A 19237-nucleotide genomic window follows, 5' to 3' on the forward strand; every position below is an offset into this window, starting at 1 on the left:
TATGACCGCGGCTGCCTTTCAGTCTCCTGAAGACAGAGATGAGATGGAAAAATGCATCACCATGGGCAGGAGAGACAACATTTCACTCATTACATGTGACTAAAATGTAAAAGGCCCTCAGACTTGTTTGTTGAGCTGAATCCTTCATGTTTGAGCAAGCAGCCGAGGTTATTTCATGCCCCGGGCTACCAGCAGCAAATGACCTGAGCTCAGGGTGTGAAAAATGTTATTCAAGAGCACGAGTTTCTTACTGGTTGATCATTTACTGCAAGTTCCATTATAGTCTGGACACTTTCCAAATCAGCTGTGCTAAAAGCTTTTAGAAACACTAATGTCTGGATTATAACCACATTTAGGGATTTTTTTTATTCTTGTTATTGAGCTTGTTATGTAATAAAACACTGAAGAAAAACAAATTTTGAGCTAATGCATTTCAGCTGTGATCACTCCTGGTAAGAATCATGAACACAGTAATGGAAGGTATAAAGAAAAAATTAGATGTATTTCTTAATTTAACACACCATAAAATGGGCATTATAATATGTAACACCAATACAACATAACCAATTGTTGTAATGCTTTGATAGTTGTTTGTTACTTTTGGTTTCAAACAGGATATAAACTTATGGTCTTATAGGTGAAAGTTCTGTGTATGTTTGACCCGCCCATCCAAAACCAAACCTCATATACAGACTGTCACTCTTCATACTATTTCACATGACTTCTTCCTTTTATCCTGTCATAATTACTGCTATAGACACTAGAACAGACCCAATGAACGTAGTTATTAGAAGGCATGACCTGCCTTACTCTGGGCGCTAAGCTGACATGAAATAAACAACTCAAAACAAAGCACCTGCTGTTCAGCCTGGATTTTAACTAGAGGTGTTTTCCTGTTTTGAATGGTTTGGCCTGTTATGTTGGTTGTGTTTTGTTGCCAATCAAACCATCTGAAACCAATGCGTTTCTTCCTTATTTTTGTCCATTTTACAGACAAAGCTCTATCCAGGAAAGGGTAGTGAACTCTTGAAACTGGTTTCTCTCCTCATGGCATGTCTGTTGTCTATCCCGTGCTGTCTACCTTAATATTTAGTTTCTGTGTACGTCAAATCATGCTGCACTCAACTTTGGTGATCCCTTTATCCCTCTATTTATTTATGCATACTGGGGTCCCAAACCAGTCTTGGAATTGTATAAATTGGGTATAACTGAAAAGCTGAGACTCTTGTGGATCCAATGGGCCCAAATGTATCAATGTGTGATGACGCTAGTCCCAATAATAGCCCTTATATTGTCATTAAATCATTTTTTTTAAACCTCACTGTCCTAACCCTTGTATGTAAGGACCTGTTGTGACCTCTAGGATAATCACAGCCTTAACAAAGGCTTTGGGTCATAGAAATCTATTTCCCACAGGGAAGACCCTGTTTTTAATCAATTTGGCTTATCCTTTTTTTGAATTTTGGCAAAGTCTGTTGCCTTCCAGATGTGAACCACAGCAATGGAAAAGTGGAACACACTGTAGTTTAGACAACAGTGCTAAAATTATGTATTTTAGAGAAATAAACCAATAAATACATGTAGAGTTCTTTGGCTCAGTAAACATAAAAGTCCGGAGAAAGTATGTCTCGCCTAATTAAGCAAAACCTCGACCTCTTTTTTTGTCCTCATGAGGGTAAATTATTATCCTCCAACCACCTCTAACAGCTTTCACCTCCAAATGTTTCTCTAGATGTCAAACTTTAACCACAAAACCTTCTTTTCACTCACATATGAAACACAGGACACTGTTATCGCTTTCTTTCACTGTACTTCAGTAATCTGACAGCTGCTTCAGGTGTCACTGATGAAAGGCACACTATCAAGTTCGTGTTTGAGCACACAATGCTGACTCACTGATCAATTTGTTTTTTTAGCCATGTCCTTCCTTGCAACACGTCTGTGAAACTTTTATCTAGTTTTTATTGCTTAATTGTGTCACCTGAGAACACGTAGCTGATGTTTATCTCAGTTTATGATAAATGGAGTTGAGTCTAAAACTTGCAGAAGTGCCAAGTGTAGCCTATAAAACACAGTGTTCCTGTCAGCCAGATCAATGTCAGTCTAAATAAGATTTTACTGCAGTATAAACTGGCTCATGTAAACAGTAATTGAACACATACAGTCATGGAAAAACTTATTAGACCTTTTTCTTCAATTTCTTGTTCATTTTAATGCCTGGTACAACTAAAGCTAAATTTGTTTGGACAAATATTATAACAACAAAAATATATCATAAGAGTTTAAGAGCTGATATCTAGACATTTAACATGGTTTTCTTGATAATAACCAAGATCATTATCAAGAAAACCATGGAAAATGGCTAGATATCAGCTCCTAAATTAAACTCTTATGAGATATTTTGGTTGTTAAAATTATATTTGTCTAAATATGTACCTTTAGTTGTACCAGGCATTAAAATGAACAAGAAATTGAAGAAAACAAGGGTGGTCTAATACGTTTTTCCATGACTGTAAGTAAAAAATTACAGTGGAAATATGCACCGTCATGCATGAAAGAGAAAAAAACTGTAAAACTGCAACAACAACTGAAACACAACCAAAACAACTTAAAACTACTTCCAATGTCCAGGTACACTTGTTTTATGTTTCAATAAAGCTTCATAAAATGGACCCAAAAAAAGCACACACAATTTAAAAACTATCAATTACTTTTTTCTTTTGCATTGCCACATTAATGCTGCAGCAGGTATGGGTGGAGTTTGATTAATAAGTTGTGGAAAACGCAAAGACAATGGCAAGTTACCAGGTCAACATGCATTATAAGGAGGTGAATTATTATCTCATAAGCTGAAGTGTCACAGGTGTCAGACATTTGGTTTCTACACAGCAATCAGTGAGTCCACGGAGGAGGACAACAACAGGTTACAAGACAATCAGGTCAACGAAAGGGGTCACTGCAGCCCACCTGCCCTCCTTGTATGATAAGGGAAAATAACCAAGATTAACCTACAGTCATGGAAAAAATGATTAGACCCTGCTTGTTTTCTTCAATTTCTTGTTCATTTTAATGTCTGGTACAACTAAAGGTACATTTGTTTGCACAAATATAATAACAGACAAACAAGAAAACCATGGCAAATGGAAAATGGCTAGATATCAGCTCTTAAATTAAACTCTTATGAGCTATTTTTGTTCATCATTTGTCCAAACAAATGTACATTTAGTTGTGCCAGGCATTAAAGTGAACAAGAAATTGAGGAAAATGATAATTTTTTCCATGCCTGTATATTGTTCTCTGTGTTTCCATCAGTAAATTGTTTATATATTTCAACATTTCCTGTAAATAGCCTTTGCATATTTGCTTATTTATCTCTATTTCTTCACATTTTTTAAACATCTATTTTCATGTCTGTTTTCTCCCTATTTACCATTTTTAAATAGGTAAATTTTTTGTAATTTTTTAGTCCTCCTTAAGACATGCAGAATTAATGCATGCTTGCTTTCAAATTTCTTTTATATCTCTCACTGTAGCTGCGTGATTTAGGTTGTGTAATGTTTTGTAATATGAGGGTTTAAAGCCTTAAAACTTAAATGCAATTAATGTAGTAAAATATGTTGATGTTTCCCCATATTTAACATGAATTAACAAATATTATATAAAAATAATTATAAAGTACTGTGCAAAAGTCTTAGGCAGGTGTGAAAAATATATCGAAGAATTGATGCAGGTTTAAAGTCAAAGGGTGGTCATACCAAATATTGATTTGATTTAGATTGGTCTTCTATTCACTCACTTTGCATTTTGTTAATTGATAAAAAAAAATTAACATTATTATTTTTTGAAAGCATTCTTATATTATAGCATTTTTCCACACCTTCAAGACTTTTGCACAGCACTGTATAAAAGAAAAATATATATAAAAGAAAAATAATCACTTGTTATGGTGCCAAAATAATCCTGATGTTCCTTCAGTTCATGGCAGTAGTTAATAATTGCTGTTATATTTCTTTATCAGCAAGTTAATTTATGTTAAATCATTACAACTTGTGTTAGTTATTTCCCTTCTGGCTGGCTTAACCCTGCCATTACCTTTGAGTATTATTTTGTACCTACTCAGCTCTGTTTGTAAGCATCTGGTCACTCTTCTCTAAATTATTTGACACTATTCTTACAACCACACTTCAGCAAGTCTTTGTAAAAGCTAATTAGATTTTTTCTTCAGCATAGACACTTAAACTCTTTATTTATGTCAACATTTTTGTTTATTGCTTAGAATAAGTCTTAATAAAGCACACATAGTATATTTCAATTGCCAAGTCTTTGTCAAAGCTAATTTGTTTTTTTCTTCAGCATAGACACTTAAACTCTTTATTCATGTCAACATTTTTGTTTATTGCCTAGAATAAGTCTTAATAAAGCACACGTAGTATATTTCAATTGCCGACTTACTTTCAAAGTAGAAATTAAAGTTGCTCAGGTGTCACAGAAGCCCATCAGCTCTGCCAAGCATTAAACGACGTTTCGCCTCAGTGAAGTTACCTTCTTGTTGTTCTGATATCACAGCAATCCCTTCCCTCTGAAATCTTATTGGTCAATCTGGAAGAATTTATGACTTTTGGAGTATTTCCATAGGTTCCTCAGGAAGAAAACATGAAATGTCCTCGACCTGTTTGCCTCTGGATGATGAAATAGAAATTGCATAACTGAAATAGTCTTCCACGGACTGATAATGGCAGAGAAATATTGATGATTTAGAAGTCAATTTGCAGCTATGTATATTTGAGTCATTTCCCTTCAGATTTCCGTGATTCATTAGACAGAAAGTTAACCTTTGCTCCATCAGGTGGAGACGCTGCCATTGGCACAGGGATTTGCTTTGTCTCAGTTGTGCTCAGTTTGGTTCTGATAAGACAAGAGATCACAAATGAGCCGCCAGGACGCACTTAACTTTTAAACCACATTTATTGCAGTTATAATGGCATCCCAGGCTGTAACAAAGAGGTCAACAACACCCAGACAACCTTGTTGTGTTTTTAAAAACAGAACATGACCCCCCTTCTTTTTGAAACTTACCAGATTCATCACATATTGTTTCAGATGAAGTGTGAAGAAAGAGATAAGAGACATTCCTCTGAGAGATAACCAGGAAAGGGAACAGTTGATCATCTGTCATTTACAGGCATACACCTTATAATGACTGAGTGAAAACACATGCAGAAAGAAAAAGGTATTACTTCCTTGACTGTGGAACACAATAATACCATAAACTGTGAAAGTACAGGATAATATTGATTATTTATGAGTGATACACTGCATTACTAACATCCAGTATTTCATTAAATCCAATTTGCATAACAGAAAGGTTCAGCAAACATCATTCTCTGTCTGAGCTGCCATGCTTTTTTATTTGATCCAAAGAAATCATTATATAATGACACATAATAGGCTTTAAGTCATATATACCACATGAGTTTAATTGAAAATGTAAAGTATTTAGTAGGAAATCTGACAAGATGAATACCTTATTAGATTACTAAATTAGTAAGATAAACATTACAAGTGCTACATTTTTCATTAAAATGAAAGTTAAAACTGTGCACCTGTTTCGTGCATATGTACCTTTAGTTGTACCAGGAATTGAAATGAACAAGAAACTGAAGAAAACAAGGGTGATCTAATAATTTTTTCCATGACTGCAAGTAAAAAAAGCACAGTGGAAATATGCACCGTCATGCAAAAGAGAGGAAAAACTGTAAAACTGCAACAAAAACACAAAAAAACAAAAAAACTTGAAACTACATCAAATTTTCCAGGTACACTTGTGTTATGTTTCAGTAAAGCTTCATAAAATGGACAAAAAAATAGCACACACAATTTAAAAACTATCAATTACATAAACAAGTTGAATAACTTATTAGATAGATGACTAAAGTGTTAGTACCATAAACATTGCAAATGTTACATTTGTAATTAAAATGAAAGTTAAAACTGTGCACCTGTTTTCCCAGGGATAACAAAGTGCCACAGAGTAAAAGGTTGAGCCAGAGCATTGTGGAGAACTTTTAAAACGGTGAAGGCTTGTCTGACATATTTGAGACTAAGAAGATGATAACCTCAGTGGTGACTGATAAAGATCAGGTCAAGTCAATCAAGCATGACACAAATGTGAGATATTCAAGATAGCGCACCTGTTTCAGAAGGAAATCCAGAAGAATGTACAGAGTGTGTGATGGGTTTAAAATAATTATCACTATTCATTTTTCATAAAGCATTTCACTATAGCTGCAGCAGGAAGTTAGAAACAAATGTTTTGAGCATGGAGATTTTTGTTTTTTGGTTCTTTGTTTACATTTATTTTCTTTGTTTAGCACTTTTTAAAGCTCAAATTGCTAAAAAAACGAAAAAAACAAAACAAAAAACAAACAAACAAACAAACAAACAAAACAAAAACAAACAAACAACTTTTTCTTTTATTACCCTACAAGCATGGTAGGGCTGGGCAATATATCGATATAAAAATATATCAATATATTTTTTAATGTGATATGGAATTAGACCATATCACATATATCTTTTGACAGATATCGATCAATATTTTTCTTTTTTTATATATAAATGCTGCCCTTACTAGGTGCCCTTACTTTGTCATATTTAGTTATTTTGTAATGTTCGTTATTCTTTTCTTATATAAATATATTTATTTCGGGAAAAAGAATGGCCTATTTCATTTCATAGGCTATTTTTATTTAAGATATTTTTTTATTTAAATATGCAGTTTATGGAGCTTTGATTTGAAAAAAGGTACTCCAATGTTATACAGTATTTATATTCACGGTTTCAATAAAACTACTTATGAAATGTCATATTTGACTTTGACTTTAACTAAATAATCTAACTGTGATGCAATGTAGCCTTATTTTACTTATTTCTTCATTGTGTTGAATAGTGAAGACAAGAATAATAGAAATTATAAGTTTATTTGATAGGGGAATTATCATCAAGATAGGGATGTAGATATGGCAGATGTAGATAGGGAAGTAAAAAAGTGAGATATAATTATATCAAGACTAAAATATACCATTACTTTATAATATTAACTTTATAATGTGCAAATCTTTGAATAGAGTTGTTAAACAATTTTAAATACATTGATAACAAAATCAAATTGAAAATGTTTATTCAATGAAAACAAAATAAAAAAAGCTGAAAGAAGACAACAACATTGTAGTTAGTGCACTCTGTTTGTGCATTGCTATTAGAACCAGCAAAACCAGAGTGCAATAACTACACTTTTGGGGTCAAAGGTCAAATAAATTATCATAATTTTTTTGCATAAAAATGACATCATCCATACATGTAGAATTAAGTGTCATATATTATCACTTACTTACCTATAACCCATTTGGCTGGCCAGTTAAAAAACATTAAAACACTTTTAAAACACGCAATTTTTGTCAGTTTTACCCCTTTGAGTACGTTACTGCAACTAGGCTTTGTAGGGCAGTATATATGAAAAAACAATGTTGTGGTGAGCTGAATGATCATTTGAGCCATAACGTGAAACGTAAACCATATGATTTACAAAACCTTAACTCATCATCCAGCTGTCAAAACAATAAGTGTCCCTCTCCATCTTTGTTTTGCATGTCTGGCAGGGAGACTTTCCGATAAACTCAGGTCTCCATTGCCACAGACCCATTGTAATGTAGAGTAGCCTGGCGAGCTATAACAACAAATAGCAGCTGGATCCACCTGTGCTCCGCTGGCAGGTGAAGAGACAGTGAGAGTAATTACATTTGTGTTCCGACTGTTTGCACAGGATCACTGAGCGGTGCACCAAGCACGCAATAGTATTCTTACACACTTATGTGGATCATTCCTATTGTCACGTATGCCTATGTAGTTTTATTGATATGTGGTTAAACGTCACAGACAGGCCTATTTAAGTATAATGACCCACAGCTGACAGTCAATCTGCAGTTATCAGTCATACATTAAAGTCTAATAATCAGAAATTATGAGATTTCTTCCCCACAGTCTGTGGAGGGCTCTTTTCTTCCTGACTTTACTAACCGTTGGTAAGTCTAACTTATGTAACTTATGTGTCTGTTTTTTTGTTGAATGGTCAAAGCTTTGGTTTACCTTTATCTCTTATAAATTTCAGGGTGTAGGCATGTTAATTCTGAATGCACAACACGCAGATGTCTGGCTGAAATGTTGATCAAGAAAAACCTCCTGTCTCAGCCCCAGACTGATAACTGCACCCAAAGTATTTCCGTGCTGTTCTTTGAGTACCAGACCGTGGCAGTTGTAAGTATAGTCTTATACATTATAGTTAATTGATATTGTATTATTATTTTCAAGTTTTGTACATGTAGACCTACTAAAGGTGTGTTAACCCTTTGATGCACAACATGGGTCAAAAATGACCCGCATTCATTTTCCATGTTATTTCATGCTGGCTGTGTGTTTGAATATCTTTTTTTTTTATTATTACAACAGATCATTATATCCATTTTTCCTTTCATACTTTATGAAGAAAAATAGTTTTTGCATTATTACATCAAGTTTACACACATGACCTTGTGCATTAGAAGCGTAGTGATACAAAAAGTGATCCACTAAATTAACAATTTGACTATCTGTAACTATGTTTGTCTTATTTTTAAGGTTTAACTTTAAAAAGAGTTGTTAGAATCACCAGATTACATTGGAAAATCTCATATTTTAACGTTTCAGACTTATTAGAGCCACCAAATAATAATTTCCATTGGGAAAACACCAATTTAACAAAATAGGATAATTATTATTTGTCTTTTTGTCAGGTTTTAAATTGTTGACCCTTTCAGAAATGACCTTGTGCATTAAGTAGTGATAAAAAAGGGGTTTATTCAAAAAGTAAGAAATTAAAACAAAAAATGAGGATATATGATGATCAAAAAGAAGTTATTTGAGGAAAACCTGCAATACTGAATGATGAAATGAATTTATTGCAAAGATATAGAATATAAAAACTTAGTCGGGTCACTTTAGACCCATGTTGTGCATCAAAGAATGGTAAAAATATATAAAAATAAAAAAAGGATTTTTTTCTTTTGAAAGTTTTGCCTAACCACATTTTTTTTCTTTTCACAGGACACAAAGAATCTCCGCCTAATAAGTCGAATTCAAGCCTCACTTGTAGGTTAAAAAATGCTTAAAAACTGACAATAAGAAACAATTAGTATGTTTCAATCACTTAATGTTTTCTTTGAAACCACAGGCGTGGTCAGATCCTGAGCTGGGATGGGACCAATCAGTTTACCCGTATGATGAAGTGATCCTGCCGGTACGTAAAGTCTGGACCCCAGAGATCCACGTAACAAATGGGTAGGTTAAATAACATAATCAAAGTATTATCATAAATTCAATAGAGGGACTTGTTGATATTCATCTCGTATCATCTTTGTAGATTAACAACAGTTATGAGGCACTTCTCCCCTGACCTGCATGTATCCTGGAATGGCACAGTGAAGCACTCGGTGATCATAAATGCTGAGGTGAACTGTGAAATCAACCTGTTCAACTATCCCTTCGCTAGTGACGCATGCCCGATCGCAATCCAAGCCTGGACCAAGGAAGGTGAGCTCAGCAATTCACTCATTTTATTCAAGTTTCAAGAGAAAACTTAGTGTTATATGTCTTAATTTGCTTGATTTCATCATTTTACATAACAAAGAAAATGTTGTTGTATTTACTGGTTATGAATGTCTGTGGTGTCTTTGCAACTTTTTAAAAAAAAGTTAGCCTATACTAAAAATATGCTTTATCTAGAATGATATTCCAATTCCAATCAAAGCATTGCCACACTGATGTGCCGCCCCCCCCTCATGCCTCCATGGTTGAAAAAGCGCGCTAAAGTGCCCTCTAGAGTGGTGAAAATGAGAGAAAGTGCCTTATTGGCTGCCCTTTACACATGAAAAAACGTATTGATTGCCCTCTAGGGTGCCCCATTATACATTAAATTATGATGATGTGCCCTCTAGAGATTCTATAAAACGATATCACCCAACTGTGAATAATGTTTGCTCTCATTTAGCTCTCAAAGTGCTCAAAATAGATGCATTTTACTTAAAAATTTACAAATTTTCTTCCGGGGGGGCATGCCCCTGGACCCCCCTAGATGATTTGGTTTGATACTTTTAATTGTCAGTACCATATCATTAATTACTTTGATCTGGATCTCCTTTTAACTTAACTCTAATATTTCATCAGACATGATGCATCATAGCTTTTTGCGTGCTGGTGGGGCCCCATGTTGTGCAGAATGGGCCCTTTTTATTTTTTCGCCCCTGCCCTTCTAACAGTCTGAGTCCGCTACTGCACAGAACTACAGGAAAAGCCTACCCTGGTGCTTGAGGCTACATTAGCTGTAGCTAGCTTAAGACCAAACTGTTGGAAGGCATGTTGCATTGTGGGTAATGTAGGCACCAGGTTTTTGAGGAAGTACGCGTTGAATAAATATATTGGCTGTTATAATTTCATTCCTTTTTTTTGTCCATCATGAGTATGTCAGTTTCATTGGAGTGCAATGCTAATTCAGTGAAGTGTTTTTAAAGAAGGCTTTGTTTCATTCAGGATGTGGTACCAAGCTGGCATTCGGTGATTTTGCGTTCCAGCTTGTTGATGGTTCTCATGGAGATTGGCAAACTGACGCTGTGGGCCTCGAGCAACGTGGAGATGACCGCTATTTCCTCCAGGTAAGAACTCTTGGGCGTGTGGAATCATCATACTGTATATAGGTATTAATTCACTGAATTTCTGCAATAGTGCTTTAACCCTAAAAGTAGGCTATTTATCTTTAAATAGGAACTAAACAAGCAGTTGATCAATTGATAAGTGGATAAACAGAAAATTAATCGATAAACAGAAAATCGAACTGCAGCTAAATTGATATTAAAAGGGATAGTTCAGATTTATTGAATTGCCGTTGTATGAGGTACTTATCCATTGTCGTGTATTAAATAGTGTAGATGGTGGTTGCCATGCCCCCGGTTTTGAGAAGCAGACAGGAGTACCAGCACAGAAGCTAAGCATTTTTTAGCCACCTATAAAAAGAAAGAATATTTTGACTACTAACTTAAGTTTAGGCACAGGAAGCTGTTATGCACTCATCAAAGCTATCAAACTCCACTGACAAAAACAGCAATTTTACCTCACAGAGCACGGGAGTGGGAGCTGGTCTACCGCTGCCTCAATCATTTGGTTTGTTTTATCTTGTGACTTTTGGTGAACATTGAACATTGATATTTGCTGGAAACTATATGAATATTATTAGAAAATCGAACCTTGTAGCGCACTTTAAAACTCTGAAAGATAGGTAGGCTAAATAGACTTACAGATGAGATGAGTCAGGTGTGGAAATCCAGAGTGAATTGTGTTACTGACCAGGTGTAGGCCTATCACACAATGGGGCGGAGCTCCCCTAAAAGGCGTCCGATCGGAAACAGTGCAAAGCCGCAACACGTCCTGCGTGAATAAAGATATTTTGAAAAATGAATTCAAAAATCTTCAAAATTGAGGATGCACACCTTCGTGCCATGCACAAGCCACATACAAAATCTTAAGTAAGTCTGACTAACGGTCAGCGAGATATGCCCTAGACACACACACACACACACACACACACACACACACAGACGCATCTTGCTTTTATAGATAGATGATAGTAGACTCAGTATCTTTAAATGTTAGACTGTTGACAGGACAAATCAAGGATTTGAATATGTCATCTTGAACTATGTGAACTTTTTTTTTTTTTTTTTTTTTACTATTTTCTGACATTTTATGGGGAAGAAATTGATTCAGCAATTTTATTTGCTGACTTCTCTTTTGCTTTTGATGGGATGCAGCCTTACATTCTAATTGACAGCCTTGCATCCTAATTTAAATTACCTGATCAGTTTTTAGTGTTGCTTTTAGACTTTCTTACAAACAGAATCCAGCAGGTGTTGGTAAATGGACACGTCCGTACAGGCTCACCTCACGATGTGTCCTGTCACCTCTACTCTTTATAATCTACACAGACAGCTGTAAAGCATCACAGGAGGGCAGTTATATCATACAATTCTCTGACACTGCCATCATGACCCTTCTTCAGGGCCAAGTCTCAGACCATCAGGCCTGCTTTTGTACAATGGTGTGATGATGATTTCTTGGATCTTAATGTATCAAAAACCAAGGAGTTGATCATTGATTTTAGCCAGGATAAAGACACACCAAGAGCAAGCACAATCCATAATATAAATGTTGGAACTGTTGACTCCTACAAATATTTTGGTACTGTGTTTGACTCCAAACTTAAATTCAAACTGAATACTCAACTTACCTGCTAGTTTAACATATTGTCTGAAAAACAAGAACAGTCCTAGTCTTAATTGATTTGTTGTCAGTTGTATGTATGGACTGGAAAAGCTGCAAATGAGTTGCCCCTTTGGGGATAAATTAAGTTGTCTGACTCTGGTTCTAAAATAATAAAAAAGGAGTTTCTGTATTTTACTCTGAAATCCCGTCTGTCATACTTCTCAGGTGGCTTTGAGCATCAAAATGACCAACCCCTTCTTAACGTTAATGCTGCCCAGTATTCTGATCGTCCTGGCTGATATGGTCAGCTTCGCTCTGCCGCTGGGAGGTGGCGAACGCAACTCTTTCAAGGTCACACTAGTGCTCAGCTTCACCATGTTCATCATCATCCTCAACGATCAGCTCCCCGGAGACAGCTCTTGCAGCCCCATCATCCGTCAGTCACACGCACACACACAAACCAACTTCATTAACAGCATCACAGTTTGAGTCATTCACCGTCTTGTTTGTGCTGCAGGAACCCACTTCTGTGTTTGTCTGGTCCTCATGGTATTCAGCATGTTGGTGTCCATGGTGCTGACAAGGTTGGCCGAAGATGGCCGTCTCTTTTCCTGCTGCGGCTCCAAAGGATCAAAGCCAGAAGTCACAGGAACCAAAAATGAAAAAGAGGATGAAGGTGAGGAGGAGTGCATGTGTTGAATCTGTACTGCATTGCTGTTGATATAGCGCAGGGTAATATTATACTCAGTCTTTATTTTTAATGAATTATGACTTCAATCCCTACAGAGGCCAAAGCTGACATCAGTGTTGTTCAGCTGAATGGCTCAGAGGAGGACAGTCGAATGCTCAGAAAGGTGGTCAACTTCCTGGAAGCTTTTGCCGCACAGACAGCTGAAAGTGAAAGAAATCGGAAGTTTGCCAAAAAACTGGACCAGATATTTTTCTGGTTGTATTCAATTTTGGGCACGATATACTTCTTTGCCATGATCTTTACGATGGCTAAACACCAATGCGTCGTTAACCATTTTGACTTCTGGTACTAATAAAATGCATGTCATTAAAGATTTAAAGATTGATGCAAATCTAAGCTCACTATTATTTTTTTACATTTGTTTAACCTCACATCTCATATGTGGTGCTGATGTGTGTCGGCATGTTTCTCAAAATCTAACAAGTTCATCCTTGAATTCTGATGTAATTTTCAGTCACATCATGCATGTACGAATGTGAAACTGAGATTTTATTATTTAATATTTTTCTATATTTAACAACACCTGTTTCAGGCCTTGTATGGCATAATTACAAGATTTTTCAGTAGTTTTTATGCATGGAATTAAGTGCTTAAAATATGCCTCTACAAATATAATAAATGAAGGGAAAAGACAAATGTATGTGGTGTTTCTTTGTTGCCACCTAGTGGCTGAATCATTCACAGCAGACAGACTGTTGACCAACTGTATTTGATAAGTTTCTACACTGAGGATATTTTCTAAGCATGACTGACTGTTTAAGTTCTGTTAAACACCATTTTTAATAACTAACATTTCTTAACATAATGTTTAAACACGTCTATGTTAGACTGTATGTTTCTATATCATGGCTTTGTTATATTTATTGAATTTCTAAGAAAAGTGCAGGGTAAATGACCAGGGTTTTGAATAAAATCACATCTACACAGCGTGTTTTTTAAACATTATACTTTATAAACCACTCCAAACCATACCCCACAAACCATGACATTCATGACAAAAAATTCATTTCATTTTTGTTTTTTAAACAAAATAAAGTTGTGATTAAATCAAGTAAAAGTAGTATGGTCCACATTCCGAGTTTAAACAGTAGGCACAAAGAGGCAACAAATCTATTTATAAATGTTATCCCCAAAAGCCCTTTTCACATCAGCATGCAGCATGTTTTTCCAACAAAACTGCCCTGAACTTGGGTTGTTGGGGATGTATGAGGTACGTGTCTTAACTTAGTGTATTAGCTACAGTAGATGGTGGTTGGCAATGTACTGACGTGGTTAGGGGCTGCAGGGAAAAAAAAAACATTTTAGCCACTTAAAAAATATCAGCATATGTTTAAACATAACCTATATTAAGAATATTTAACCACTTTAACTTGGAACTGAAGCAGTTATATCCAACTGTGTGCTTTTCAAAGTCACCAGACTCCACAGGACAAAACAACAATTTAACTTTGCTGAATACAGGAGTCTCTGGTCTACTGCTGCATGCATCCACCCATTACTTTGTGTTGTGTAAATTTTCTTGTGTTTTGGGGGATTAGTTTGGATTCACTAATGTCGCACAATAACACACAGCAACTGACTGGAGCAGTAGACTAGAAACTATTGTGTCCTAAAAGGTTAAATTACAGTTTTGGCTAACTTTGGTCAACTATCCTTTCAGGATAAATAAAGCTTATTATGGGCAGTTTTGGGGTAAACTCAGCTCACCATTGCAGTTATTGATTAAATTACAAAAATTACCTTACATTTTAAAAAGTACAAGTCTCCCTGTGCTCAGAAATGGTGCACAGCCTAAACTACTGAATAAAATGTATTCTCAAAAGCAACTACATTGTTCTTTTTTAACTATTAGAAAAGTTTGGCAAATATTCCTGTATTCATCAGATAATTAATTCAGAGATACAAAATAATTTGATCAAAAAAGCTAAAGAAAATAACTCCACACACCCTCAGAAAAGACCAAACGGAATCAAGTAAATATAAAGTGCCCATCACACTGCAGCTGTGCCGTCCCTCCTCCACTTCAACTTCAAGGTCCCTCTGTTTTCTTCATTGCCTTTAGTTTAAAAAACAAAAACAAAGGTTAATACCGTACATGCTGTCATGAAGCCAAAAATATGAAAAGGGAAGTATGATTACTCTTTGTATACCTGCTTAAAAAGCTGGACACCGAGATAGTTCTTTGCCATGTTTCCCAGGTTGGACTTCCCACCCATCTTGCATCTGACATAACCATACAGGTTGGCCCATTGTAACACCAAGCCCATGATTACTACAGCCTGCAGGGATGAGATATGAACCAACAATTAGCTGCTAATTACACTGAAATTAAATCAATTTACACTTTTAAAAAAATGCTGAACTGACCAGCCATTTAATCTTGAAAGAGAAGATGGTGCTGAACACAAAAACGATCCAGAACATGGGGCACACGACGAGTCCAAGCCAGAAGATCTGAGACTCGGCACTCGTGTTCAGACTGTGTGTCTGTTAGGGAAAGGACACAAGATTTAGTTTCATGCTGTTCAATAAAACAACTGGGATGTCTTTGGAAGTTCATGCCCATTGTCCTTTATGATTTTCTAAGGGAGGACAAAGCATCTGTTCATGTTACACCACTTTCAATTGTCCAATAAGGTCATGCGGCTACATTACACTGTAATAAGGCGTTGCAAATATTACACTGGCACTTTAAAACTTTTTGCTGCAAGGCGTGCTTAGCCTGGGAAATTGTAGACACACATACAGTAATGTGCTTATCTCTTGAACAGGTTGCATGCTGCCAAAGTCATATTTAATGAAATTTCATAAAAAAGGAAATGTGATGAGGCTGTTTTGCTTACAAGGATGTTGTTGCTTTTTTCCAAATGTGTGCTTTTTCACGCGAGAAGCCTTTGTTCAGAAAAATTATCTCTTTTCTCTCGTGTCAAAAAGAGCCCTGTGAAAAAGCCTGCTAGGCCTTCTGGGTTGTATCTGATGAGCGTCTGCTTACCTTCTTTGACTCAAATACCCAGTGGCTCGTTCCATTTTCATCCACTTGATTCCACCACCGAAGGCCCACCAACAGTCTGCCAGATACATTCTGGGGGGAAAAGGGCATCCAACTTTAAAGGAAATCCTGATACTTTGATTTGATACTATCATAAACAACACAAATATTTGGATTCCTCTTCCAAAGTCAAATTCAAGCACTTTCAAGCATTTCCAGCAGCATTTTCAAGCTTTTCCAGCAACTTAAAGCTTTAGTAAATTGCATAGTTATTTACATTATATACAGTATCCTGACAATTTCACTTTAACACGTTAAATTGGATGGTATTGGATGGTGCTATAATCTGTATAAGGCCTGTGGGCTAAAACATTATCAAATAAAAATATAAATGCATATGGAGTGTGCAACGTTTTTTCCCCTACTTTCATTGTGCTATAGACAACAAAAATCATGTTTCCTGACAGCATTCTATAGGTGCCATGCGTACTCACCTTAACAAAATTCTTTACCCAATACAATCAAACAGAAATTCCATAATCCAACTATTTCCTAAATCAGACATTAACATTGAAAGTCAATAACAATTGAGAGCCAAATATCTTACGTATCCTGTAAGCCCCAAAACTAAAGAAGTTCACTTCAAAATCATGAATAATACTTATCCATCCAATGAGCTGCTAAGATTGAGATCTGGTATTGATCATAACAACTGTAGCTTCTGTGATACTGAAATTGAAACTACTGATCACTTGTTTTTCCACTGCATACACTCTGGGACTTTTTTGGTCTACAGGACTGGCTATCAACTAAAATCCAACTTACTCATCTCACAAGAGAAAATGTTTTTTTTTTTTTTGAAAGACACCAAATGTGATTTGATTGTAAACAACCTGATTATCCTGGCAAAATTCATCATCCACACATCCAAATGGAGAAAAACAAAACCACTTCTTTATGTTTTTAAAAAGACTCTTGTGGACAATCACCTCATTGCCTTGAAACTAATGAAACACAAACATGCTCTGTCTCTCCTTGCAGCATATGATGATCTTAAAATATTCATAGACCCCTAATTGGTATGTGTGATGTATGATGTATTGACCTGTTTATTTCTTCTTCTCCTTATTATTATTATTATTATTATTATTATCTCCATTTTATTTAAGCTTTTGTATTTTTCTCTTCTCTATATTATTTTCTATATATTATTTATGTGCCCTGCTGAGAGGTGTTACTTGTTGTTGTTAATATGTCATGACATTTTGTACATCGTCACACTGTTAAAATAATCGCTTAATTTTTTGTCGAAATTGGGTTTTTTGGGTTGTTTTTTTTTTTTTGCCTAAATCATCTCCTCATGACGCCGGCCACCTATGGTAAAATCGCCTACATGCTCAGATGATCAGATCATGTGATTTACCCCTTTAAGACCATCACTTCTTTGACAATTTGCCACATTCATGGGCATTAAAATAAGAACCCAGCAAAAAAGAGCTAGAGGGAGATTTTTTAGTTATCAGTTTAGTCTATCAGTGTTTTATTTTTGACACTATTGGTAACGCTTTATTTTAAGGTGTCTACATAAGAGTGACATGCGCGTGTCATAAACATGACATGGGATGTGTCATGAACATTAATGACACTTTGAAGTAACATTAATGCTCATGATACTTGTCATGTCATGTTTCTGACAGGCTTGTGTGACTCTTATGGAGACACCTTCAAAATAAAGTGTTACCATATCTTGCTTAAGTCACAAAGGCATGTTCAAAAAAATTGCCTAAGTCGTTTATTTATCTTAAGTTACATCATTTACACACAGTGTTATCACTATGCCAATAGTCATCCATTGTTACATCCTTTTTGAGTGAAATGATCAATAAATGTCATATCTTACACTTTTGGTGAAGTTTTTTGTGTTTCCTGCAAAACTTGAAAAAATGAGTTAGGCGATTATTTCAACAGGGTGACGACATGATTCTTTGTCAATAAAAAAAAGGTCTGCTTTAATAGGACCCTTTATTTCCGCATTGATCCACCTGACCTGCTCACCTTTACGGTCCAGAAGTCACATGACAGCAGGAGGATGATGGTGACCATGGAGGCGATGAAACGGCTGCTGAAGATGTCGCATAGCAGGTAAACCAAAATGGCACTTGCTCGGAAGAAGATGTGGAAGAATGTGACCAGCGGGTGTCTGAAACACAGATTTTACTCCTTAAAGTTAAAACTATAAAGCCAAGTCTATATTTAGTCAGAACAGAACGGTAACTCAAAAGTACACAACAAACAAAAGTAGCACATGTCACCTTATTTTGGACTTTCTTTGGCTGATGTTACCGTCATCTTCACCAAAAAGAGGAGCGTCTTGGAAATCCTGAAAACATAAGCAGGTTAATGCGACGCCGCCAAATATCTGTTTCCACCCTGTAATTTGTTAAATGTCGTGGATATTTAAGTCTAAAATAACAAGTCATAAGATTTACATGACATCCAAAAACTAATACTGCTTCTAATTAATCACAAAATCAAACTTAGGATCGATTTCTACCTGTCTCCGCATGTTGGAACTCCGGGATGTATTTCCTGGTGACGTGGTTGTAAACAATAACGTGTGCTAAGGACCCCAAGGAAGTGTGGCTTTAAATGTGCCTGACTCAAAGTTTAGCCTAACAAACTTATTTATATACAGTCTATGCTAACAAATCAAACCCAAATGAAAAAAGACGCTTATGAAACGTGATTGTTCCAAATAACTGTTTGATAATAATAATAATGCTAATAATAATAATAATAATAATAATAATTATTATTATTATTATTATTATTATCATTATTATTATTATTATTATTATTATCATCACTATATTTAAAATAAAATACTTTAAAATAAATATGAGCTACCATTACAATTAAGTGGTATAAAGTTGCTTTTATTTCAAGCTGGTAGTTGGTATATAACTGTTATTATTACAATAGTAATATTACCAAATACTAATAGTTATTGTTATTATGATTTGTATGTATGCTATGTTTGTACCTATATATAAATATATATATATATATACCACGAAGTGCTATATAGGTGCTTTTATTTCAAGCTGGTGAGTTTGTTCAAGTGTAGTAGATTTCTTTAATGTGTTCAATTA

At 35.4% G+C, this 19237-nt stretch overlaps 2 protein-coding genes across 2 annotated transcripts; one reads left to right on the forward strand and one right to left on the reverse strand.

The window, feature by feature from the left end:
* The first annotated feature begins 10378 nt into the window (after positions 1–10378).
* LOC131984007 (uncharacterized) lies at positions 10379–13732 on the forward strand. Its single transcript, XM_059348860.1, has 4 exons — positions 10379–10742; positions 12571–12781; positions 12863–13021; positions 13132–13732. The coding sequence occupies exons 2-4, from the start codon at positions 12589–12591 to the stop codon at positions 13386–13388; spliced, it is 609 nt and encodes a 202-aa protein (XP_059204843.1). The 5' UTR covers positions 10379–10742; positions 12571–12588; the 3' UTR covers positions 13389–13732.
* Positions 13733–14009: 277 nt separating this feature from the next.
* Positions 14010–18693, reverse strand: zgc:112148 (uncharacterized protein LOC550424 homolog). The gene is made up of 7 exons (XM_059348862.1): positions 18640–18693; positions 18398–18465; positions 18141–18285; positions 16089–16178; positions 15464–15583; positions 15247–15375; positions 14010–15152 (listed from the first exon to the last, which is right to left on the reverse strand). Exons 1-7 carry the CDS (start codon positions 18649–18651, stop codon positions 15126–15128), a joined length of 591 nt encoding a protein of 196 aa, XP_059204845.1. The 5' UTR covers positions 18652–18693; the 3' UTR covers positions 14010–15125.
* Positions 18694–19237: the final 544 nt, after the last annotated feature.

Source organism: Centropristis striata, chromosome 13 (assembly GCF_030273125.1).
Source record: "Centropristis striata isolate RG_2023a ecotype Rhode Island chromosome 13, C.striata_1.0, whole genome shotgun sequence".
In the NCBI taxonomy this organism is placed as follows: domain Eukaryota; kingdom Metazoa; phylum Chordata; class Actinopteri; order Perciformes; family Serranidae; genus Centropristis; species Centropristis striata.